This window comes from Aotus nancymaae, unplaced genomic scaffold (assembly GCF_030222135.1).
Source record: "Aotus nancymaae isolate 86718 unplaced genomic scaffold, 86718_ANA_hifiasm-v0.15.2.pri h1tg000108l, whole genome shotgun sequence".
NCBI lineage: Eukaryota > Metazoa > Chordata > Mammalia > Primates > Aotidae > Aotus > Aotus nancymaae.
In genome coordinates this window covers 17,919,589-17,946,343 of record NW_026988523.1, presented here as the reverse complement: position 1 = coordinate 17,946,343, position 26,755 = coordinate 17,919,589, and the positions used below count along the sequence as shown (strand labels likewise).

Genomic DNA, 26,755 nt, shown 5'->3' with positions numbered 1-26,755 from the left:
TGTGTTTTTGTGTGCTCTTACACACAGGTTTATTACACTATACTTTTAATGCTTACCCTTCTTATTTTAGTACATATTTATTAATTCTATGTACTCACCCATCTAATAGGCATCTGGAAATGCAAAAAAACATTAAAAAGAGCTCACGTCCTGAAGCATATTTTAAAATTATTAAATGAGATTATAACAATATACTTAAGGCTGGAGTTAGGGAACAAACCAAATATAGCAGTTTGCAAGTTAAGAACTAATCAGTGTCTAGCTTACCAAGGAAAAGGCAAATCCTAACACTATGTATTCTTTACCCAGCGACAATGTAAGAAAGGTCTTACACAAGCTCGTTCAGTATGAGGATCTTAACATGCAATCCATCACTACCTGGTAGAACTCAGCACTTTGAGTTTACAGATCACAAAAGATGTATCTGGAAATTCATCATGGTTCCATACAACTATTGCACTGATTCCTTGGTGATTTTCTAAGGCCTCGTTTGGTAAATGAAACATTGTGACAGACAAAAGGGAATAGACCTTTCTCATTTCTGAGTCATAATTAATTATTGTAATTTGCCACACACTCTGTACAAACTTCTGGAATTAAATTTACTGAAGTCAGCACCTTTAATTTTAGAACAATTAAGAAATACAGCTTTATGATTCAGTAAGAGACCAAATATCTTGGCCTGAACATTCCTGAGTAGGAAAGAATATTGCCAAGAAAAATGACCACAATATTGCTCTCAGCAATCACAGGATAAAGAAGTGGAATTATAGGATAATCATCTAATACCCAAAACCCGTAAAATATCTTGGAACATACAAAAAATCAGTACGAACTATTAATTCATTAATGCGAAGATTTTAAACCATGGCTTTTACTTGTAACATATATTTACAATAGATACTTGTAGCATCAGTGAGGCTTACATGTTTTATTTCTAACTTTATTTTCCAGTAAACAATGCTAGTATTAATTGTAAATATGCATAAACAAAAAATAAATAATATTAATCTGAGGAAGTAATCAACATAATGTTAAGTCACCCAAACTCCCAGGAATTAGCATAACTAATTCTGTGACTCAGAAGTTAGGAGAGCCAAATAGATAACTCTGGAGACTAAATAAAATGGTCAGTTGATTTACACAAAGCCAAAAGTAATTGTAGTTAAATATCAACAGAAAGATATTACCAGAAACTACCCAAACTACAGTGTCAGGAAAAAAGACAAAAATGAGTAATGATAATAGCTTCAGTAACGATTTTCATGTGAATCCTATAGCTCAGTCTAAAGTGCTTATCTTCTATAACTATCAGCATAGTACTCAAAGAAGATCCAAAAATTTTGTTGGAAGCTTTTAAAAATCTATGCAAAAAATTAAATTAAATAATCATACCATACACATGTACTAGAATGGCTAAAATGAAAAAGACAGAAAACAGGAAAGGTTGGTGCAGAGGTAGAACAGCCAGGATTCTTATACATGGCTGGAGGGAATATAAATGGAAACAACTTTGGAAACGGGTTATCTGGCATCTGCTAAAGATGAACAATTCCATGCCTAATGAGCCATCTTTCCTACTTCTAGATACATATCCAAGAAAAATTTGTACATTTGTATAACAAATGACATGTCCTAGAATGTTCAGAACGACGTTATTTGCGTTAGATCAAAACTGGAAATTACTCATGTATACATTAACAGTGGAATGGAGAAACAGACTGTGGCACGTTCATAAAATAGAATACTATACATCAATGAGAATGAACCATCTACAACTACATGCAATGATGTGGCTGAATCTCACAAACAGAATGTTGAACAAAAGAAGCCAGCCACTGAAGTGTACATGCTGTATGATCTCATTTCTACAAAGGACACAACTTGTCAAACTAATCTATATTTCTTGATGCCAGTATAATGATAAACCATGTGACCAGAAGATGGTATGAAGGACGGTTTTGTGGAGTCCTAGTAATGTACTTTTTCTCAGTCTGAGTGCTGGCTACCCAGGATATGTTGAGTTTATGAAAATGTATTAAGCTGTGTGCTTATGTGCACTTTTCTATATGTATAACATACTTCAATGAAAAGTTTGAAATAAAAGAAAAATAACAATAATACATAAAAGCACTTTTCTAACCAAGCATATTTCTTACATTTGTCAAGTTTAATTTAATTAAAATAGTTTCATTAATTGAATCAAAGAAGCTCAAGTACATATCTGATGCTGCAGGGTATTCTAAGGGAGTAAGATGGGAAATAAAAAAGATTTTCATGGTAGCAAATTTTACGATAATGCTGAGCAATATACCAGATACTCGGGAAACCGTTAGAAAACAATAAATAATTGTTAATATAAATATGTTAATACAGTACACACTGATCTTCCAATGCTTAAAAATACCATAAACTGTAAAATGCACCATTATTTTCTGTGCCAGTTAGAAAGGAAAGTGCTGCCAATCAACCTATGTAACATGCCACTGATTGTAAAATAAATTCTATTTAAGAGCTACTGAATTATTTTATTGTTTAAAAAGCGCTTAGTATGGATGAGTAAATGTGTCATAACACATAGTAAGTACTGCAGACTTATTAGGAAATCAAACTAGGAAAGTGTACATACGGCAGGTGGATGCCAGAACGACTCATATATTAAGAGGGACAAGCCGGGCGCGGTGGCTCACATCTGTAATCCCAGCACTTTGGGAGGCTGAGGCTGGCGGATCATGAGGTCAGGAGATCGAGACCATTCTGGCCAACATGATGAAACCCTGTCTCTACCAAAAATACAAAAATTAGCTGGGCGTAGTGGTGCCATGCCTGTAATCGCAGCTACTCGGGAGGCTGAGGCAGGAGAATCCTTTGAACCAGGGAGTCGGAGGTTGCATTGAGCCAAGATTGCGCCACTGCACTCCAGCCTAGCCACAGAGCGAGATTCCGTCTAAAAACAAACAAACAAAGAGGGACAAAAGATGGCCCTTGAAAGATGGAAAGGAAAGAAGTTAAAAGCTGGAAAGTGAGGTTATTTCATAGGTTAAGGAAGCTTTAGAAACATAAGTGCTGAGGCAGCAAAGTACCCAACACTGTGTGGGGGCAGACAGAAGACAGCCTAATTAGAGTGGGGAATGGAGTATTAGGAAATACCTGGAGATACATTTGGATAGCAAGGTGAGGCCAGATTATAGAAGGGCTGGAATTCCAACAAAAAGTATTTGGACACCATTCAACTGGCAGTAGAATCGGTTTTGAGAACGGGGGCAGGGCGTGATGAAAGTGATACCTGAGGAAGCTTATCTTAGTGGACTGGCTAGGGGAAAGTAGAAGAAAGAATAAATTATTGCAGTAATCCAGGTGTGAAGTGATGAAGACTTGGGCAAGACAGCTGACGTTACAGTGCATTAAATAAAATTTTCCATAATATATCTTTGTGATACATTCCATTATGTAAAACTAAATTTGATGTGGTAAACAACTTTTCTAAAAAAAAAAAACTATATGCTTTTTCTTTTTTATTAAACATTTAAGGTGAGAAAATCTGAATATATATTTTTATCTATAAATATACTTAACTATACTTTGTGCAAGTAAGAGATGAATTTTAAAAGACTTATGATAAGAAACAAGTATCCGCAACCTTTTCAAAGGAAATGCATTCTAGTTTTATCTTCAAGTTTCTTAAGACCTAAAGGTTCTTAAACACCTAACCAAGATCTCTTAGGTATTTATCTACTTAACTATGTATGCTGGATGTTTATTTAATTTAAATTATACATGACTATTAATCATTCAGCACATACACAATTGGGCTTTTATTTTCTGCTGTCTGTTTCTCTGTTTCCACCCACTCCCCTCATCTCTTTTTTTTCTTCCACTAGAACATGCAGTATAAAGACTGTAAGTGTTTGAAGCTCTGAGCCGTGCACGTTCTATTGGGAGAAAACTGTAACCAGAGCAGAAAAAAGAGAGAGATGGGGCAAAATCTGTAGTCTGCATAACTGAGTTAGGCAAATGATGCTTATCTGTCTTTAGACAGACTCTCAGGGACACAATAAGCATTTAGACACTCTTTTTTTTTTTAAATTTAAAAAGTTAGATTTCCAATTGGCGAATCCTTATAGAATGACTACAAAACTGTAAAAAGACTACTTTTAAATTAAATTTGGTAGCACATGCATGCCATGGAATCATTCCTTTGAGCCATAATACTATGAAAAGCACAGTATTACTGGCATAGCAAAAAAGACAACTGGAATCAATTTTTCCTTGGAAGTTTTATAGATTGCAGGGTAGATGACTGGCTGCTATCCCTCCTTTACTCAGAGTAGATAATTACATGAAATAATGTGTCTGGCACAGGAAAATCAAATTATCTACTTCTCCAAAATCTTCTGATCCATCTAGTTATAGATATACAGTGATGTTTATAAATCTTAGTAACAGAGCAATAGGCAGTAAGCCTATACCTTAAGAAAACTAATTTAGAGGACTGAATATAGAAACATAGTCTCTTAGTATAGTGACGTGTAGTGAAACCATACTAGTGGTTTTGAGAAAAGGAAATAAAAAAAACTTCAGGAAATGGAAATAATGGGATTATTCAGTTCTCTGCTATGACTCTCAAGGAAATAAATGTTGCTTAATGATTTTCAAAAACCATATAATCATGGTCTTTATGTCTGTATGCCTTTATATGAGCAAACTAGCGATTCTTGCACTTCTTTGTATGAGTTTGTTTAAATATTATCTATCCTTTTCTGTATAGTTTCTTTATGAAGTAACTTAGTAATGTATCTTAATTCTTAAGAATAATGAATAATGTGTTTCTAATATACTGCATTCTTAATTCCTTTAATAACTTTTGCTCCTCTGGATCTCTCTAACTTTTCACAGTTCTCATGACGAACGAGGACCACTACACAAGAAAAACATAAAATGATGGCATGTCCAAGTATGGCATTATAAACCATTCCTGAAGGAGTATCAGTGAGATTTTTCTTTCTAATTATTAATGCTCAACTTGATAACATTTTAACAGTATAGGTCTTCTGTTATTTGTAACTACACTATTTTACCAGTTTATATGAAACAATCATGTTTTTATCTCCAAAATCAATAATGTTCAATCCTTTGATAGGACCAATGCCCTTTGCATGATATCTCCTTCAGTCCCCTGTCGGTCCTCTCTAAAATATTCCTCATAAAGCATGATCAGCTTTCAAAAACAGGTAACAGTGTTTGATTGATTGACTTAGTAACCTGTTTCATACACTTTCAAAACAATTGTTTCATGAGAGACTGCCAAGTTAGAAATTGCCCTCCTACAAACAACTGAAGCGATTAGGAAAAATATAGAAAATAACTTTTTTTTAGACTTAACAGATAGAATAGGATTGTTACCCTTAAGAGACGACAAAAAAGTGAGATGAGCTCAGAATTTCTAGTTAGAGGCAATTTCCAGCCTGGAAATAAAATTGAGTTAAAAAGACAGAGATCTGAGTTGGGGGATGCTGAAGCAGTTAGATGTTTAAGAGTGCAATATTATTATAGAAAAGGAACCTATGACGACAAGAACATCCAGATATACTCATAGGGTGCCTTTTGATTCTTTGTCTAAATAACAATCTGTGCATCCAAAAGGTAAGCCCCATGAGGTTAAGAGAGAAGCGCTTTCTACACAGAAAAAATTACTGAGATAAATAAGATAAAAATTCCTAGAGTTCACACAGGATCAGTAATTACATGAGTTCTTTTCAGCCTCACTGAAATAATGAGACCTCAATGAATACATAGTGAAATCAGAAGAGGCCACAAAAGGGCCACATCTTATAAGTAGAACTAAATTATCCCCGGAATAAAGGCATTTTTTGAAACTCACTCTATAAGAACTTTGTAAAAAGCCTCAAAGGATCAACCAAATCCACAAGTAACCCACTCCATGTCATATAAAGTTCAATGATTTTCAAATGAATACAACAAAAATCCAATACTAGGCAATACATAATATCTAGCCTACAATCCAAAATCACTAGACATACTAAAAAGCAAAAAAAAAGACCTATAAGTAGTCAACTGAAACAAACCCTGAAATGACAGAAATGATAGAATTAGCAACTAACAATATTAGTTATGAGGGAAATCCAAATTAAAACCACAATGAAATTAAAATACATCTATTAGAATGGCTAAAATTTTAGAAATTGAAAATGCACAAGGAACCATACAGCAATGTTCATAGGAGCTTTATCCAAAGTAAATAAGCACTAGAAACAATTCCAATATCCAACAACAGGGATATGGATAAACAAATTGTGGTATATCTATAAAATCAAATGTGCTAAGTAAAATGGAATGAATTAATGAAACACACAATAAATTGCATGAATTTTAAAAACATCACATTCAATTTAAAAATCTAGACCAAAAGTTTCCATTTATATGAAAATTTTTTAAAAAAACCATTCAACAGATGGAAAGCAAATCGGTGGTCAACAGGCTGAATGACAGGGAGAAGAACTGAGTGAAAAGGAGATAAGGGAATTTTCAAGGGTGGTGGAAATATTCGGTTATCATAATTATAGTGGAATACATAAGCATATAATTTGTCAAAATGCACACTTAATATGAATGCATTTTAGTTCATGCAGCCAAATAATGTTGGTAAAAAGTATTTTGTGAATATATTAGCATGCATTGAACTCTGATTTACATCAACAAGAATACAAAGATAAATGTCATAAGCATGCCTTCTTTGTCTTCATAATGAAGTGAAAGACACACAAACCCATATATATGTATATATTGTATTCACTCACTCATTCTTTCACTGTTCAAAAGCATAGTAATTGAACATTACTTTATGGTAAATTACTACAAGCATTTAAAGCAAAAGCTTTGCCCTCCCTGCCCTCAGGAGCTCACAATCTGGCACTATAATTGAAATCAGAGAAATAAGAGAGCATGTTGAAAAAAAAGATTGATTCAAATGGGTACAAGAATTCAAGAGGCAGCTACGATGGAGGACTTTACCTTTTGCCATCTTTATAAGTGCTCTCCCTCACCAGTTATAAATAAAATATACATTTTTAGGCCTTGATTTTTGTCAAATATGAGCAAAAATTGTCTTCTTATAATCTCTGAAGAGTTGAATACATTATAAGTAATTATTTCTCACAGTTGAAAGCCCATGCATTGGCATCAGATGAAAAAAATTCATAAAACATACTTCACTTGCTATTTCCATCCTAAAAGCTAAATATTATTTTTTTCATTCTTTATATTCTAATTTCTGAAGTGGGAAAATAATGACTTCCATACTTAAGGCTTTATATAAATGAATTTCAAACAATTTTATTTTTCTGTGGCAATTAACCCATATCAAAGCGTTTCAAGCTTTTTTAAAAAAACAAGATACTTTTATCAAATCAGATAATACACAGAATCAAATATAAAAAACAGATAAACGCCGAACTGTCCCAAGACCTACCCCAAACAAACTCTTCAGAGCTCTCTTTAAAACCACTTAGCTGCATAATCAAAGAATAACATTAAAACTGGGGGAAAAAATCATTTATTTCTTTGATATTGGCAAAATGACAACACATTAATTTTCTGAATATTCTATCAGGTAGGCAATAATAAGCTGTGAATGCTCCATGAGAGTTTCATTAGCATTGCTTCATTCCATAATTGCACATAAATCAATGAGTATCTGTAAAGTCTACTATAGTCAGTGCAGCCCTTTAAAATAACTCATATACTAATCTTCTAAAACAAAAATAAATTTAATTTTCTCAAAAAAAGTTATTGACTCTGATAGATCTTCAAATATGAAATTAATAGTTTTCCATTTCTACATCTGTTTAGGCTAGGCATTTCTAAAAGAAAAAATTATCTTATGAAATTCAGAACTTTGACTTCCAGAATCCAACTAAAAGAGGAAGTATAGGGAGAATTTGAAATGAGGAAACACTGAGGCTTCTCAAAATATTTTTGAAGCTGCAAAAATATTCAGAGCAAGTTTGGATGTGGGTACATATGGTACATATGGGATATTTTATAAAAACTGGCTATTTCTACTGAGCTTACTTTTAAAACTTCACCTGAAAATGAACTTTATTCTGTGTAATATTGCAGACTGAATTCATAAATGACATAAATGACTTTGTCTAAATTCATATGCTCAGTATTATGTCTTATTCTACATTTCTAATAAAAATGATGGACACTGTGATAGGGGCAGGAGGCAGAGAAATTCTAGTCAGAAAAGGGCAGGTCCTCAGCAAAAATTTCACCCTCAATCCAAAAGCCTGAAACCACAGCCCAAAGTGAGAACTTACATCCCTGTTTTCCCACTGGAATGTTTTCTTTTCCTAAACCATCCATGGCTCTGCCCCACCCCATCCTGTGCCTATAAAGACCCCAGAATCAGCTGGCAGAGAGAAGAAGCTGGACACTGGGGATTACACCTAAATGTCAGAGAATAGCAGCTTGACCTCAGAGGGACAGCTTGACAGCAGTGTAACGTCAAAGAATATGACCAGAGATGGCCAGACTTCAGGGGAAGATCTTCCCACTCCATTCCCTTTTCAGCTCCCTTTCCCACTGAGGGCCATTTTCATGGGCAATAAAATCCCCCACATTTACCATCCTTCGATTCACTCACAAAACTTTGTTCTTCCTGGATGCCAAACAAGAGCTCTGGAGTCACGAATATGGACACAAAAGGCTGTCACACTGGTCCTCTGGAGTCACGAGTATGGACACAAAAGGCTGTCACACTGGTCCTTGACCTCACTGGTGGAGGGCAGCCACCTCACACAAAATGGCAAAGGGCTCACTGAGCTGTTAACATTTAAGCCATCCACCAATGGCAGAGCTAAAAGAGCAGCAAAAACTTGAAAGCAACCCAAATGCTGATCAATGATAGACTGGACAAAGAAACTGTGGCACATATACACCATGGAATACTATGCAGCCATAAAAAAGGATGAGTTCATATCCTTTGCAGGGACATGGATGAAACTGGAAACCATCATTCTCAGTAAACTGACACAAGAACAGAAAACCAAACACCGCATGTTCTCACTCATAAGTGGGTGTTAAACAATGAGAACACACGGGCACAGGGAGGGGAACATCACACAGTGGGGCCTGAGGGGTGGGGAGTTAGGGGAGGAACAGTAGGGGGTGGGGGGACTGGGGAGGGATAACATTAGGAGAAATACCTAATGTAGATGACGGGGCGATGGATGAAGCAAACCACTAACATGGCACATGTATATCTATTTAACAAACCTGCATGATCTGCACATGTACTCCAGAACTTAAAGTATAATAAATAAATTAAAAAAAAAAAAAAAAGAGCAGTGTAACACACCTTCTGGGACTTCAGGAGTCACAGACATCCCTGGCTGGATGCTGCCACAAAGATTTTGCTCCTGTTGGTACCCAAAAGTGCTTGTTCTGGCTCCTGCACCTGCTCACCTGCACACTCCCTCCCTCGAGAGATGGATGTCATTATATTTGGATACAAGGCCACCCTGCACATGATAAAGCTATCAGAAAGACAACTCCTTTCTTCTTCAATTTACATGAAGGTTATTATAACGAGCACATAGTAGTAGAGTTGAGATTTTATTCCAGATTCTTCTGGTCCAATTCCCAACTTCATTCCCCTATTTCCTTCCTTCAAACATTCATTCAACAAATATTATGTATCTGGAAATCTACTATATGCCTGGAACTCTGGTAGGCAGCAGAAATATTAAAAATTAAAGACAGAAGCGGTTTTTATCTTGTGATGTTTATAGCCTAAAACGACAAATGCATTGTTATTATTATACAACATGATGACATGAAGAGAGAAGGGCAAAGGTCAGGCAACTTGCTCAAATTTAGTTGGTGGTTAGCTATTGCAACAGGGGCTGGAAACTTTTCCAGGAGTAAGGAAGAGCCCATCCAGTCTCAGAGGAAATAGCATGATATATCACTGAAAGCTAAAAAAAAAATTATAACTGGACCCACCATGATTCACATCTATATTAAATTTGGCCATCCTCTAGTATCGAAATGCCTGCAATTATCAAACTTCTTTTTGTACTTTTCACTCCATTATATTCTATGCTTTTGTTTCATCAACCTAAGTTTTTATGGATTCCTCTAGACCAAAGTTCTTCATTGTGACTTCCAAAACGTCCATTCCATTGTTGGACTCCTTATGCCAAATCTTTCCTGAAAACTCAAGATACTTCCTAACCCCAAGGAAAATATATCCCTCATCTAGGCTAGTCTCATCTCCAACAACTCTATTTGATGAAGGTTATTCATTATCCTGCACCCCGTATATCTTAGAGATTGACTCCAGGGCAGCCTTTTCATTCCTCACTCCTGCCTGCTCCACAATGATACAGCTCTTCTCCTTTGAGACTTGCACCGTCCCTCTTCATTGCTGCTTTACCACTCTTTCCTCATTTATTGAACACTTTGTTACCTGGCTCACTGTCTTTCTCTCCATAGCAAGTCTTATTGTCACTACAGTGATTTTCATATTCACAAAAATGGCCTATCCAACTTGCTGACCTCTCAGTGACCTCTCAACTCTTGTAACCCTCCTCACTGCTCCATTTCACCCACACATTCCCAGGGCCAACCAGTGAACTTGCCATCAACTAGAGCTGCTCCAGACATCTTACTTTCTCACAACAATCTGCAAATCCTCCAGCCTCTTTATTCAGATGCTCCCTCTACAACACTTTTCCTCCATAAGAACCTGCACTACATCTACTTTTGCTCAACATTGAATTCTTCAAGTCTAACACACAGTAACTAGGCCTCAAAAATTTCATGGAATAAATAAATGAATGAGTGACTGATTAGTAAAAATATAAATAAATAAGATAATGGTAAAGAGAGAAGTCAAAAGATCACATGGGTCAGGCGAGGTGATTCACATCTGTAATCCCAGCACTTTGGGAGGCCAAGGTGAAAAGAGTGCTTAAACCCAGGAGTTTGAAACCAGCCTGGGCAACATAGGAAGACCCCAATCTCTACAAAATAAATTTAAAAATTAGCTGGGCTCAGGAGGCTGAAGTAGGAGACTTGCTTAAGCCTGGGAGGTTGAGGCTGCAGTGAGCAGTGATCACATCACTGTACTCTAGTCTGGGCAACAGAGTAAGACCTTGCCTCAAACAAAACAAAAGGCCATATGGTCAGAGACTAAGCAAGTTACTAGACAAGGAAAGGATGAGTTGACTGGGAAGGCAATTATGAAAATAGAATGGAAAGCATTTTAGCAACTAACTAAATGTGCACAGCAAAAGAAGAGAGGATGACTCAGGCCACTTGAGCCTGGATAACTGCAAGAAGTGTTGTAATATCAAGAGCAAAGAGAAGCACTCAAAAAGAACATGTCCAATGAGGAACTTCTATCTTACAGGTGTGGGCAGAACAGTCAGATTAAGATGACCAAAGGGCAGTCTAAATACAGGATGGTAGCTGAAGAAGCAGTCAGGGCTGAAGACTTGGAAATCATCTGCATAGAGTAAAAAGGAAAGCAGTAAGATCCATTCATTCAAAACATACAGTTGATAACTATTAATTGAGTACAAGCCAAATGTCAAATGCTGTTTTAGGCATAGACAAAGGATACACAATATAATATTAGATAGAAATACTATAAAAATGAAGTAGATAATGGTGATGAATATAGACCTAAAATCCTCAACAAAATACTAGCAAATCAAATCTAACAGCATACCAAAATGATAATACATCACGATAAGGTGGGTCTTATTCCAGGGATGCAAGGATGTTTCAACATCCACAAATCACTAAACACGTAAACAAACAGAATTACAAACAAAAACCATATGGTCATCTCATAGATACAGATAAAGCATTTGACAAAATCCAAAATCCCTTCATGATAAAAACCCTCAACAAACTAGGCATCGAAGGAATACACCTCAAAATAATACAAACCATATGCAACAAACTCACAGCTAACATCATACTGAATGGGGGCGAGTTGAAAGTATTCCCACCAAGAACTGGAACAAGACAAGGATGCCCACTCACACTCCTACTCAACATAGTGCTGAAAGTCCTAGACAGAAACTGGCTAGCCATGTGTAGAAAGCAGAAACCGTACCCCTTCCTGACACCTTACACTAAAACTAACTCTAGATGGATTAAAGAGTTAAACATAAGACCTAACACCATAAAAACCCTAGAAGAAAACCTAGGCAAAACCATTCAGGACATAGGCATAGGCAAGGACTTCATGACTAAGACACCAAAAGCCTTGGCAACAAAAGCCAAAATAGACAAATCGGATGTAATTAAACCCCCAGAGCTTCTGTACAGCAAAAGAAACAATCATTAGAGCGAACCAGCAACCAACAGAATGGGAAAAAATTTTTGCAATCTACCCATCTGACAAAGGGCTAATATGCAGAATCTACAAAGAACTAACACAGGTTTACAAGAAAACAAAACAAACAAACCCATTCAAAAGTGAGCAAAGGACATGAATAGACACTTTTCAAAAGAAGACATATATGAGGCCAACAAACATGAAAAAATGCTCATCATCACTGATCATTAAAGAAATGCAAATCAAAACCACATTGAGATACCATCTCATGCCAGTTAGAATGGCAATCATTAAAAAATCTGGAGACAACAGATGCTGGAGAGGATGTGGAGAAATAGGAACACTTTTACACTGTTGGTGGGAGTGTAAATTAGTTCGACCATTGTGGAAGACAGTGCAGTGATTCCTCAAGGACCTAGAAATTGAAATCCCATTTGACCCAGCAATCCCATTACTGGGTATATATCCAAAGGATTATAAATTGTTCTATTATAAAGTCACATCCACATGTATGTTCATTGCAGCACTGTTTACAATAGCAAAGACCTGGAACCAACCCAAATGCCCGTTGATTTTAGACTGGACAAGGAAAACGTGGCAGATATACACCATGGAATACTATGCAGCCATAAAAAATGATGAGTTTGTGTCCTTCGGGTGTTGAACAATGAGAACATATGGACACAGGGAGGGGAACATCACACACTGGGGTCTGTTGGGGGGGTCTAGAGGAGGGACAGCAGGGGTTAAGGAGGTTGGGGAGGGATAACATGGGGAGAAATGCCAGATATAGGTGATGCGGGGATGGAGGCAGCAAATCACATTGTCGTGTATGTACCTATGCAACAATCCTGCATGATCTGCACATGTACCCCAAAACCTAAAGTACAATATAAAATATGTTTAAAAAAAATTTAAAAATGAAAAGCATCCAAATTAGAAAAGAAGAAGTTAAATTACCTCTGTTTGCTGATCACATAATCTTATACCTAGATAACTCTAACGACTTCTAGACTTGATAAGCAACTTCAGTGAAGTATCAAGATTTCAGAATATGAAATCTATGTACAAAAATCATTAGCATTTCTATTCATCAATAACATTCAAGCTGAGAACAAAATGAAGATTCAACCTCATTTACAATCACCATTCAACAGAAAACCAAATAGTGCATGTTCTGACTTATAAGTGGGAGCTAAATAATGAGAATCAGTGGGGACAAAGAGGGGAACAACAAACACTGGGGCCTACTTGAGGGAGGAGGGAGTGAGCAGAGAGAGGATTAGGAAAAATAACTATCAAATACTATGCTTAGTACCTAGGTGTCAAAATCATCTGTATACCAAACCCTTGTGACACAAATTTGTTTATACAAACCTTCGTATGTACCTCTGAACCTAAAAGTCAAAAAAAGGAAAAAAAAACACAAAAAATTAAAATATCTAAGAATATATTTAACCAAGGAGGTGAAAGATTTCTACAAGATGAATTACAAAACACTGATGAAAGAAATTATAGATGACATAAACAAATCAAAAATCATCCTGTGCTCATAAATTGGAAGAATCAATATTATTAAAATGCCCATAATGCTCAAAGCAATACGCAGATTCAAAGTAATTTCTATCCAGCTATCAATGTTATTTTTCACAGAATTAGAAAAAAAATCCTGAAATTCATATTGAACCAAAAAAGAGCCCTATATCCAAAGTAATCCTAAACAAAAATAACAAAACTAGAGGCATCACATTACCTGACTTCAAATTATACAAGCCTATAGCAACCAAAACAGCATAGCACTGGTAAAAAAACAACCAAACAAAAAAAAACAGAAACATAGATCAATGAAACAGAATAGAGAACCCAGAAATTAAGCCACATACCCACAACCAACTTCAAGAAAGTCAACAAAGTCAACAAAGTCAACAAAAACAAACAATGGAGAGAGGACACTCTATTTAATAAATAATCCTAGGAAAACTGGATAGCCATATGCAGAAGAATGAAATTAGACCCTCTGTCTCTCTTACAATATACAAAAATCAACCCAAGATGGGTTAAATATTTAAATGTAAGACCTGAAACTATAAAAATTTTAGAAGAAAACTTAGAAAACCTAGACCTTGATCTAGGCAAACAATTTATGACTAAGACCTCAAAAGCAAATATAAAAACCCAAAAACAGATAAATAGGACTTAATTAAACAAAATACCTTCTGCAGAGCAAAAGAAATATCCAGTGGAGTAAACAGAAAACCAATAGAAAGGGTAAAAATATTTGCAAATTATACATCTGACAAAGGACTGACATCTAGAATCCAGAAATAACAAGGAAAAAAAAAAAAAACAAAAAGTGGGCACATTATAATATGGACAAAGGATAGGAACAGATATTTCTCCAAAGATATACAAGTGACCAACAAACATGAAAAAAAGTTCATCATCACTAATCATCAAAGAAGCGTGAACTAAAACCAAAATGAGATACCATTTCTCACCAGTCAGAATGACTATTATTAAAAAGTCAAAAAACAGCAGATGTTGGCAAAGATGCAGAGAAAAGAGAATGCTTACACACTCTTGGTGGGAATGTAAATTAGTGCAACCTCTACAAAAAAAAAATATGGAAATACTGCAAAGAACTAAAAATAGTACTACCATTTGACACAGCAAACCCACTACTGAATATCTACCCAAAGGAAAAAAGATTGTTATTTCAAAAAGACACCTGCAGTCCTGTGTTTATCATAGCACTACCAAAAATAGCAAAGTCATGCAATAAACCAAAGTGTTCATCATTGGATACTGAATAAAGAAAACGTGGTGTGTGTATATATATACACAAAGAATACTATTCAGCCACAAAAAAGAGTGAACTCATGTCATCCACAGCAACGTGGAGAGAGCTGGAGGCCATTATTTTAAGTTAAATAACTCAAAAACAGAAAATTGAATACTGCATGTTCCCATGGATAAGTGGGACCTAAACAACAGGTGTACATGAACGTACTGAGGGGACTACTACACTGAGGACTACAAATGTAGGGAGGGTGGTGGCAAGGGCTGAAAAATTACCTACTGGGTATATGTTCCCTATTCGGGTATTGGGTACACTAGAAACCCAAACCTAACTATTACGCAATATATCCGGGTAATAAACCTGTACGTGTGCCCCCTTAATCTGTAAAAAACAATTTAAAAATAAAGTAGGGTAATGGGAACAGAACAGAAAATTAGGGATGTTCTTTTTACTATCTTTTAAGCTATCAGGAGAAAGAGACATTTAAGTAGATAACTAAATGACTTGAGGAAAGGAGTTATGACCAGAAAAAAATAATTGAATCATAATATTAAGAGACAGAATAAGTATAGAGGCTAGCCAAAGTTGGGAAACACATTTGGGATAACAGGAGTAAGAAGTATCAGTAAAGGACACACAGAAGGAATAGAGATCTGTCAGGGGAGAACACCATATCACAGATGCTCAGGGCTAAAGGGTTTCAAAAAAGCAAAATGATCAATAGTATCAAATTTTACACAAGGAAATGAGGACTGGGGCAACAGCCATTGTAATATATGAAGTGAACAGTTAGTTCCAACTGAGTGAAGAAGAGAAGGCCTGTACTTAAGGGAGAAGCAAAACAGAAGGTAGAGTTTAGTTCATAATTTTGCTTCTGGACAAGGAAGACTTGATCTCTCTCCTCAGAGATTCCAAAATCTGGCATCTTGAGACACCATATCTATGTCTGATTTGTTCTTAAATCCTCATAGCTCATAGCATAGAGTCTTGCTTATAAACCTGTAACATGAGGCTATGAGGTGTGTTTGAAATATTTTTGCTAGTGGCAATGGCTTCACTATTTTTCTTTATTTTAAAAACAATACCTACTCATTAAACAATAAGAAAAGACATAAAAGAAAAAATATTAAAATTATCTATAATCTTACTATCCAGTGATCGCCATTATCAACATTTTTAGGTATGACTCTTTCATCTTTCTATAAATATTCATCCATAAATGTAAATGAATATATTTTTAAAAACTGCAATCTTACTAGACATAGACTTTTAAGAAACATTGTTCAATTTAATAATTTTACTTGTTTTTATTAATTTATTATTTAAATTTATTGTATTCATTACAATATTATTGAGTTAATTTATTTAATAAATATTATTTGAATAAATAATGGCCACATTTTTACAAATGCATTCACTCATTCCTGAAAACTTTCTTCCTTTTCAGACATTCATATTCAAATTTTAAACAGTTTAACTATATCATGTGTCTTTTTCCTGAGTTCATAATAAAAAGAAGTTTTAAAGTAAATAAGTTATTTGTTTCTATTTAAAATTATAACTAAAATTTGGAAAGTTTTTTTTTCCTTTCTCTTCATTCAATCACTTATACCAAAGCTGTTTAAATTATGTGGTATATGACTTTAAAGTACATTTTTCTTCTGGGGCCTGTAGCAACAAAGAGAAAGCCATTTGTAATTTTTGTCACAAAGCCAAATCATGACCAAAATCTTACAAGGGAGCTCTCAAAAGTAGCTCATACCATCTCTCAAAAGATTTTGCTTTTATAACCCTATTACAGTCAATTCACTCTTAGAATGCATAAGGAAACCTGGAAAATATATGAAGCCAGGACTCTGTTTCCATTTATTTATCCTGGGTCATAAGAAAATTTCTCAAATAAAACTTCCCTTACTTTGACTCTTAACTCTTTCATCTCTTCTTTGCTATTGCAGAATAAGCAGCCAAAACTAGATGGTCCTTGATGAATATTCTTAGGTCGAACCAAATGCATGCAATGATAAATCATGATGAATGTTTGGCATTTAAATGGCATTAGCAACTTAATATTTTCATGGAACTGCTTACTGCTTCATTAGATAAGCTCACTCTTTTCAAACTCAAGTACTGGTTCATAATACACAGAAATATTTAAAATAAGACCTTCAGTTTTCTTCATACTCTGTATACTAAATGGTTTAAACTGCTTTTTAAAAAAACAATATTCATATTTTTTTCCCAAAGGTTTAAACTATATTTAATTGATACAATTATCCCTACTAGAGATACCAGCCAAGGCTTTTCTACTTTAAAATAATGTGTACCTGCTGTGTTTAGTACAAAAGTTACAACTTTTTCTTTCAGATGAATAGTAATTATGTAATGGAGTTCCTGGGTAGGTAATTATGAAAAGTAAATTAGACAATTATATAAGATCTTCTATGTCTGGAGATTAACAACAGCCAAGTACCTTGACCCAAATTATTCAATTATTGTTATTAAAGAAAAAATACTAGTGCATTTCCCCCTTAATTACATAAATGTAAGGGCAGGAGGCAATTCTTGTTCTGCAGAAAAGATGTAGTAAAAAACCGTTTGCATTTTTCCACTTTCTGTGAGAGTTAGTTGCTTATTACTCAATCATAGGTGCTATTTAACAAAAAAGCTTAAAAAGGAATATCTTAAATATATGCAATACAAAAGGAAATATCCAAATTGTTGATGCTGTGTGAAAACTGCTCAATAGAATTTTATTTGTCTCATCATTGCTGATTTTTTTCATGTTCCCTTGTGTTCCTTTGCAATTCCCAATGAATAAACTCTTCAAGATAGGATGGTCAGCAATTTCAATGGCTAACTAGTTGTTTCAGTTTTAAATATCAAGCATTTGGGATAATTTTTCTTAATTCAAATCTTTAGTTTCCACAGCAACTCCAGTAAAAATAAAGACCAAATGGGTAAAATAGGTAATCTCTTTCAAAACAGTATGGATTTTGAATGAGTTTTTCAAAGACTTTGAGGTTGACACAGTAACTTTTTGGTAATCGAGATTTTTACAAATCCAGAATTAGCTATGCAAATAATTAACTGATTCAGTTAGCTCTACATCTCACAGTCAAACATGATGTTTTATTTAGCTTCTAATCAAAATAGAGTCAGCTAAATAAATAGGTTTATTTCTTTTTTCTATTTGTTTTGGTCCTGTTGAAAGCATGCAACTTACTGGCTAGTGTTTAACCTTAAGTAACATTTCTTTTATTTTCTTTTCTAAGAAATATTCCTTGAAGTATTTATATAAGCTTCTTTCTCCTTTGAGATAGGTCTTCTGTGCTTTTTTTGGTATTTTAGGAAGAAGCTTTAATGAGTGATAGCCATTCTGTTTTCTGAATTTTATATTAGGGATCAGATGCCATGATTGTCTTATGGGATAACACTTTCATATTGAAACTTAACATTTCACAGGCAATGAGTTCTGTTGTGTAGAGATGATCCCACTGCACATTACAGAATGTATTACTGCAGTTCATATCTAGTGTTTCAAAAATTCCCAGAGCCCACATAAAAAAATCATGAAATGAAAGATAGGCATTCCCATTTTGCAGGGCTTATCCTTTTAAACCTTGTATTCCCCAATTCCCATCCCGTATCTGGTCCCATCCTCTGCTGTTTCAGACTGCAGGAAAGCTCTGCTTGACTTCTGGTATATTTTTTCTACATGACATTCTGTTGAGAACAGTCATCTCCATCCATCCTCTCCCCCAAGTACTATGTCCTATGTACTCATTAAATGTCACTACAGAAAACCGTTCACATGCTCAGAAGCCTACAGACAATAGACAATGTTTTCAGCAGTAAATTAAGAACGTCATTTTTGTTTTATCTAAACAAATGGAAACATAAAGTACACATGGCTTCATTTAAGTTTATTCGTGACCTATAAGCACTCCCAGTTTCTTGGGAGTGAAAAGGTAACGATGTAACTGGAACATCAGCATTCCTAGCACATACTCACACGGATAACATGTCAATCTTAACACAAAAAAAGAGAAAGAAAGCATTCCACTGAAACTAAGGTTCAGGTACGCATTCCTTTTTTGTAAATAAAATACATTTATTTTAAATAATTGGCTCTGAATGTCCACTCCATTTTCCACAGCTGAATTCAAAAAAGAAATAAGTGGAAACATTTACACATTGTTTTCACACATTTCCCGTAGCTCTCTAGAACATTACATTATAGTTGTCCCTGATACATTTTCAAATTTCAGAGGAAACACCCGTTTCTACCTATTTTCTAGGTCAGCAAATTTGGTTTTTGAAATAATTTCTGGAGTGAAACTCAGGAATGGGGAAAAACAAAATGGCAGATACCTCACTTCAGAGCCCTGATTGTCCAAAACCCCACTGAGTCCATATGCAGAAAGCTCATGGTCTAAAGTCTAGTCCTAAATGGCCATTAGCCAAAATAGCAGGAAGAGGCTTTGCCAAATTCATACTCCAGCAAAGTTTACAGTTTTTTCTAATGTAAGTATTGAACTCAGGGAAAAAGCTAGCAAGAGAAATAAATCCAGTAATCTCTAATCTATGAGGCTTTTCCTTACCAGGATTTGAATTTTTCATGGATGTGTTGCAAAATTGTCATTTTGTTTTCCTGGGTTTAGGTTACTTCCTTTGAAATACTAATAAGCTCAACTCTCCTCTTTCTATTAGAAAACCAATAAAAGTGGCTAGAATATTTTGACTAGCATGTATCACTAAATAAAGATAATAGCAGTCAATATTTATTGATGTGTTCTAAACTCAACAGCCTATGAGGTAGATGCTATCATTCTCTCCATTTTACAGATAAGGAAACTGACATACCAAAAATATCTAAGGTCACGTGGCTGGGATACGAGCCATTGACCCAGAGCGTTAGGCTTAACTACCACACAACACTGTTTGTGCTGAATGTTTTCTTCTTGCCCCTCCAGCTCCATTCTCTAACAATCTTTCCCATCCTGCTTTGCACCCTGGTATGCTGACTTTTATGGAATGCCTCAACAGGGCTCCTTGGTTCCCTAACTTCCAGTTGGATTTGGGGAAATGAAAATGGGGAGAAATGCCAGATATAGGTGATGGGGAGGAAGGCAGCAAATCACACTGCCATGTGTGTACCTATGCAACAATCTTGCATGTTCTTCACATGTACCCCAAAACCTATAATGCAATAAAAAAAATAAAAGAAAGACACCAGGAAATAGGAAGGGGTTGGGTACATATTCCCTCAGTCCCATCATTACAGAGCTTCAGTTACTGATACCCTGCCTCTGTAATAGATAATTGTAGACATAATTATTTATTGAAATGCTATTTATTGCTTAATCGTACATTTCAAAATAACTTAGAGTGTGATTGGATTGTTTGTAACTCAAAGATACATGCTTGAGAGGATGGATACCCCATTCTCCAAAATGTGCTTATGTCACATTGCATGCCTGTATCAAAACATCTCATTTACCCCACAAATATATACACCTACTATGTACCCACAGAAATTTAAAAAATAAAAAAAAGAAACGTTTTTATTGTTATGTTAAGATCTATTGGAATCGGACCAATACACCAGGCTGGTAAGTTTTTTTTCAAGGGAAGGGAATGTTACAGGACATGAGTTGGGGGAGGTGTGAAAAAGGATAGGGAAGCTCAGGACAAGTGAATTATCTAATTAACAGTGGATCTTTTTGTGTTAGCTTCTTTGACACAAGGATATAGCATCTGTGAGAAACTTTCAGAATTCCCATTTGGATTTTTTCTTACAGCCAAAGGAAGCATTAATTAAATCAATTGACAACTCACCCAGTGTATAAATAAATAAAGGAGTAACACTGCAATAGTCTAGTTCCTTGTCTGTATTCAAAGGTGAATTAAGGACATCCTTGAGATGTATTTTAAAGTGCGTTTCCAAAACGTAATACCATACAGTGATTTATAGACCACTGATGGTTGGCCAAATAATGTCTTCACTTTGGTTTCCCTTTTACGTTAAATGAAGATGAAAGCTACCTAGATTTTCTACTTAATCACTGTTTTCTTTAAACAACAACAACAACAACAAAAACTTCACTTTAGCTCAAGAGAGAGTTAATACAAAATATATCCCAGGTAAAGAAACAGATTAAATAGGTTAAGAGGGTAAAATACAACACTACAGTTTCCTTTAGAAACAGTAGATGAAAACTCTTGAGTAAAATGAAAGGACTCAGTGCATGCGTGACTTCCCTGCAGTTCTTGTGTCTATTAAATGTGAAGATACCAGTATAGCATCTATTTTCCCTAGAGTTCGTAACGTTTACATAATAGAATAATTAGGAACAGTGAGAAAAACAAAATGACTAAATTACATGCCAAAAATTTTGCAAATCCAATTTTAACACTGTCACAATGCTTCCTATTGACAAAATATTCCATGGTGGTGGCTTTCTTTAAGGAACATGTTGACTTACACAGTTCCAGTACGTGCTTCACGGTATTTTTTCTCACATACAGTGAAAAAGAAAACTGTCCAGCACCTTATTGGATTCTCCTACTCAGATTTATTTCCCAGTAACAATCAGACATCTAATTTCTAACAAACATGATGGCACAATTTTCCCCACTTTAAAAGCATAATACCAACACTACCAGTGTTATAATAACACTAGTTAACATTTATTGGGCACAACTTTGTGTCAGACTGTGTATGGAACATTTAAGTGCATTATCTCACTTAAGCTAAGAGCAAATTTCTGAAAATAATAATTCTATTATCTCCATTTTACAAACAAGTAAACTGGGACTCACAGGGCCCATGTTACAAAGAAATACAGAAGCTTTATCATTTAGGATGTGTTTACTTTAAGGTAACTGAATACTCAACTCACATTGGCTTGAACAAAAAGATAATTTCCTGAACTCTGGAGGTTTAGCAGTAGGATGTGTTTGATTATTGACTTAATCCAAGATACTCCTAGCTAAAATTTCTTTGGTCTCATTACCCCAAGGTAAATGAGATATCCTTTCTTGCACCAACTGGCAAGGGGGTTAGAATTGCTATGATGGACAGATAAATAAAGGCTCAGCCCTGTTGGCATCAAACTCTAGTTTATAAAAATGGACGACTTTAGCAATACTTCTCTCTAGTGCTATTTTGCTAAAGCTAAATTTAAAGATTAGAATATCAGTTGATGATCAAGGAGAGAAACACTATCAACAAGCCAGTGGGTTAAGTTTCTGTAATAAGTCCATATTTATAAAATTTTCTGCAATTTACATCAAATTTTTATAAATTATTATTCTTACAAATTATTTGGTAATTGTCATAATTATTAAAAATCATTTGAACTATAAAAATTATGTATAATATCATGCTATTAGTCCTTTCTCATGCAGCTATATAAAGAACTGTCTGAAACTGGGTAATTTATAAAGGAAAGAGGTTTAACTGACTCACAGTTCCACATGGCCTGGGATGCCTCAGGAAACTTAAAATCATGGTAGAAGGGGAAGCAGACACATCCTTCTTCACACAATGGCAGGAGAGAGAAGTGCTCAGTGAAGCGAGGAAAAGCCCCTCATAAAACCATCAGATCTTGCGGGAACTCATTCACTCTCATGAGAACACCATGAGGGACCTGCCCCATAATCTAACCACCTCTGATGAGGTCTTCCCATGACATGTGGGGATTATGGGAACCACAATTCAAGATGAGACCTTGGGGAGGGGGTACACAGCCAAACTATATCACATGTGATTTAATAAAGGCTCTAGGGCTTATAGTTTCTCTGCAGGACTTTGCTTCTCCATTTAAGACACTATATTATTTCAATTTTATGTAACTCAATTTTCCTTAGGTATGCTGGGATTACAGGCAGGAGCCACCACACTCAGCCTGTTTTGGAAATCTGTAAGTGGTGTCTGATTGCTCACAAACAGGTCCCAATGAGCAACTATTCTTTCAAAAGCTTAGCCAGCCATGTGTCTTCCTGCCTCTTCTATAGTACTTCTGCTGGGAATGATCATGTCCACTAGGTATAACATACTCAGCATACTGGCTCAACACCCTATTTCCCCCCACTGCATACCACCACCACCTCCCACCTGGCACCTCACAATACTCTAAGCAGGTGATATACAAGTTGATGTAAGGGAGAATGATGCTCTTCCTCACATAAGTCACATTCTATTTCAGTAACCAGTTGAGCCTCGTTTTAATAGTTACAGGAACGTTATTCATCAAAAACACAAATTGACCTTACTGAACAACTACAAAAATTTTCTATTTCAATAAAATGATTTTAAATACATTTATTATTAAACAGTTTGTTGCTGTAAGTAATACGATGAAAAAATTAACATTAAATACATCTATATTACCTCACATTATTCAATACCTTTATTTAACTGTGGCCTAGGAGTAATACCTTTTGGTTAAAATTGTTTTTGAAATCAAATCTGTCACAATTAGGCTGGCCTAACTGATTTTGATAAGGCAGCTGGTAATAAAGTAGACTCACTTTATTAAACTGACCTCGTTAACTTGTTTTTTGTCCAGATGGAACACTTGACCAGAACTTGTAGAGGCAATTTCTTCATAGACTTTATATCCAATATGGGTCCTGTCATCACAATCACCAGTGAGCACAAATACCACCTATGATTTTAAAAAAACACAACAGTGTAAAGAGTTTCCAGAAATAAAAAAAAAATGTGTGTGTATATATTTTATATTACATACAATATAAAATATTACATATGGTGTTATTTTTATTATATATTACGCACAATATAAAATATTGTAATATAAAACATACACACATATATTTTAAATATATGTGTGCATATATTATATATATATACACACACACATATTCTACTTGCCTAGGAATATGTTAACATGTTATATATATACATATATATACATATATATATATATATATAAAAAATTCTTGACTTTGTACTCTGTGTAATAGTGAACCCAGATAGAAACATAGTGATTTATATTTTAGAAGTGTAGGCTAAAAGCAGTAGAAGTGAGACCATGACTATGCTATATCACAGAATGGCCTCAATTCCTCACCCCTCCTTGTATCTACACACTCAGTCAAAAGATTGTGAATTTACTCTTATAAAAGAGGTAGAACTTATTTTGTCATCTTCAAATCTAAGCTTGTCCATGTGACTTGCTTTGGCCAATAGCAGGAGGCAAAAATGACATTCTACAATTTCTAAGCTGAGACCCAAGAGGGCTTGTGTATTTCCATTTGTTCTTGGGTGTCTGCCATGGCCATAAGAACACGCCTAAACTAACTTACTGGTCTCAGAAAGAGGATAAGACAACTATGAGGCAAAGCCAGATCTTCTGACAGTCAAGCTTAGATAAGCCAAACCCACACTATTCCCCAGACACAGAGCAAGCCTGGCCCAGATCAACTGAGCTCTGTGAGCACGTGAGAAATAAATGCTTATTGTTTTAGACCACTGAGTGTTTAAAAAGTTTGTCATGAAGCAATTGCTGATACAATGAATAACTAACTCTGACTCAGGCATGATTCCACATCAGAGGTGGACATTGGAATATAAACCTTTTTTGGTTAGGCCTATGTTTTGACAGTTATAAGGAAAAGATGGTAACAAGTACCTTAATTAATCCCCAATAGTGTCTTATCCATACTGAAAAACAAGGCATTCATATGTTATGTATAAATATCACATACATGTTTAAATGTTGAAATTAGATGACATATACATATTGGAGAACATACAGGTGGACAGATAGATAGCTATCATTATGGTTATTCACCACACATAGAATAGTCAAAGAGAACAGGCAATCTCACATCCTGCATCTAGACAGAAATAATGGAGGTTGATTCTTACTCACTTGTGACTGTTTCTGTTGGATAAGTTGCAGCACCTCATGAGTGAGCCGGTAATCTTTGGACCGAGCATCAGTGAAAACATAGATGAAAGAACCAGGAAGAGAAATTTCCAAGGCAATTTTTATAGCTCCAATACTCATTTCTGGACAATCACCACCACCCTGTTGAGTGGAGAGAAAAATTCAATTACCTCATCAGCAAAAACAAATGAATATTTTGGTTATAACAAGGTGCTTTGAGCAAGTTTCCCTTTTATTTTCTGTCAGTTTGGCACTTTGTTCAAGAAGGGATGGAAGAGATGTAAAGTGATATTAACCGGAAAAATTTCTAACTTATGGGTAAGTTAGAAATTCACCCAAAACACACAAAATAATAGATATATACTTTTTAAATTAAATGTCTATTCACTTTCCCCTCTCTTACATGACTATCTCGTGTACCCCTCTTCTACTTTCTCTAAGTTTTTTTTTGAGATGGAGTCTTGCTCCACTTGCACTACTGTTGCCAGGCTGGAACGCAGTGGTGGGATCTTGGCTCACTGCAACTTCCACCTCCTAGGTTCATGCGATTCCCCTGCCTCAGCCTCCCGAGTAGCTGGGACTACAGGCGCACGCCACCATGCCCAGCTAATTTGTGTGTTTGTGTGTGTGTGTGTGTGTATTTTTAGTAGAGACAGGGTTTCACCATGTTGGCCAGGATGGTCTTGATCTCCTGACCTTGTGATCCACCTGCCTTGGCCTCCCAAAGTTCTGGGATTACAGGCATGATGACCTTGCTTATTGTACTGAGAAGACAAAAGCAATCAGAAAAGAATATTCACAAGCTCCCACCACAATATCTGTTAACCAACGTACCTGCAGAAACAGCCAGATGCCTGCCTTAATAGTGAAGGACTTGCTTGTACTCATGGCTATGCACTCACGGATAAGGCTAACTACTCACCTGGGAACTAATCAAGGTGATCTCTCTATTCCACTACACGCTTTACTAAATCATTCCAGCATACAAACATACTGGCATACCTCTATACTCCCTCAAACTTCGGCTCACTTTGTACCTGTCAGAGAAGCTTTCCCTGACTATATGACATACACATTATATTTTAGATTTAGAATTACATCCTATTTGTTTCCATGTCATCAGCATTATTCAAAACCACAGGTTTCAATAATGGCATAACATTCTATTATGTCTATATTCCATAATTTAGTCAATCATTTCTCTGTTGTTGAAATATTCATGCTCTTTCAAATTTTACTTCTTCATTATAAATGACAGACAGACAGGCAGACTGATAGCAATAACTATAGGGCCAAGGGAATGGACTTTTGATCAACATAATTTGAGCAATTAATAATTGCTGAACACCCTGCTGGAATTTGGGCATCCAACACAAACAAGCTAAAATATCTTGTTTGGAAGGAGTCCAGGGCCTAGAATAAGGAATCGCATAAAGAGCAGAGCAGCTTGGGATCATGAGGGCTTTGTGGCAGCAGAGTATAACAAGTAAAAGCTCTTTCTCAAAAAGAAAATAGTTATTCCATGAAAGGAATAAGGCTTTATCATTTAACTCTGGAAATCCTATTTGATTTTCCTGTTGGGACTTCCGCCAAACTCCAACAGTCTCAGATTCTGATACAGATAACATGAGCACCGTAGATCTAATCATGATCATA

The 26,755-nt window shown here is 35.4% G+C and overlaps 1 protein-coding gene across 3 annotated transcripts in view; it reads right to left on the bottom strand.

Annotated features, from left to right (window-relative positions):
- HMCN1 (hemicentin 1) overlaps positions 1 to 26,755 on the bottom strand; it is a 443,485-nt gene that overhangs the window by 274,531 nt on the left and 142,199 nt on the right. For all 3 annotated transcript variants that reach the window (XM_012444401.2, XM_064370607.1, XM_064370606.1), the window contains exons 3-4: positions 25,082 to 25,240; positions 23,729 to 23,851 (exon numbers count right to left, since the gene is read on the bottom strand). In XM_012444401.2, the coding sequence (XP_012299824.2) occupies positions 23,729 to 23,851; positions 25,082 to 25,240 (282 nt within the window). The remainder of the gene's footprint in view (positions 1 to 23,728; positions 23,852 to 25,081; positions 25,241 to 26,755) is intronic.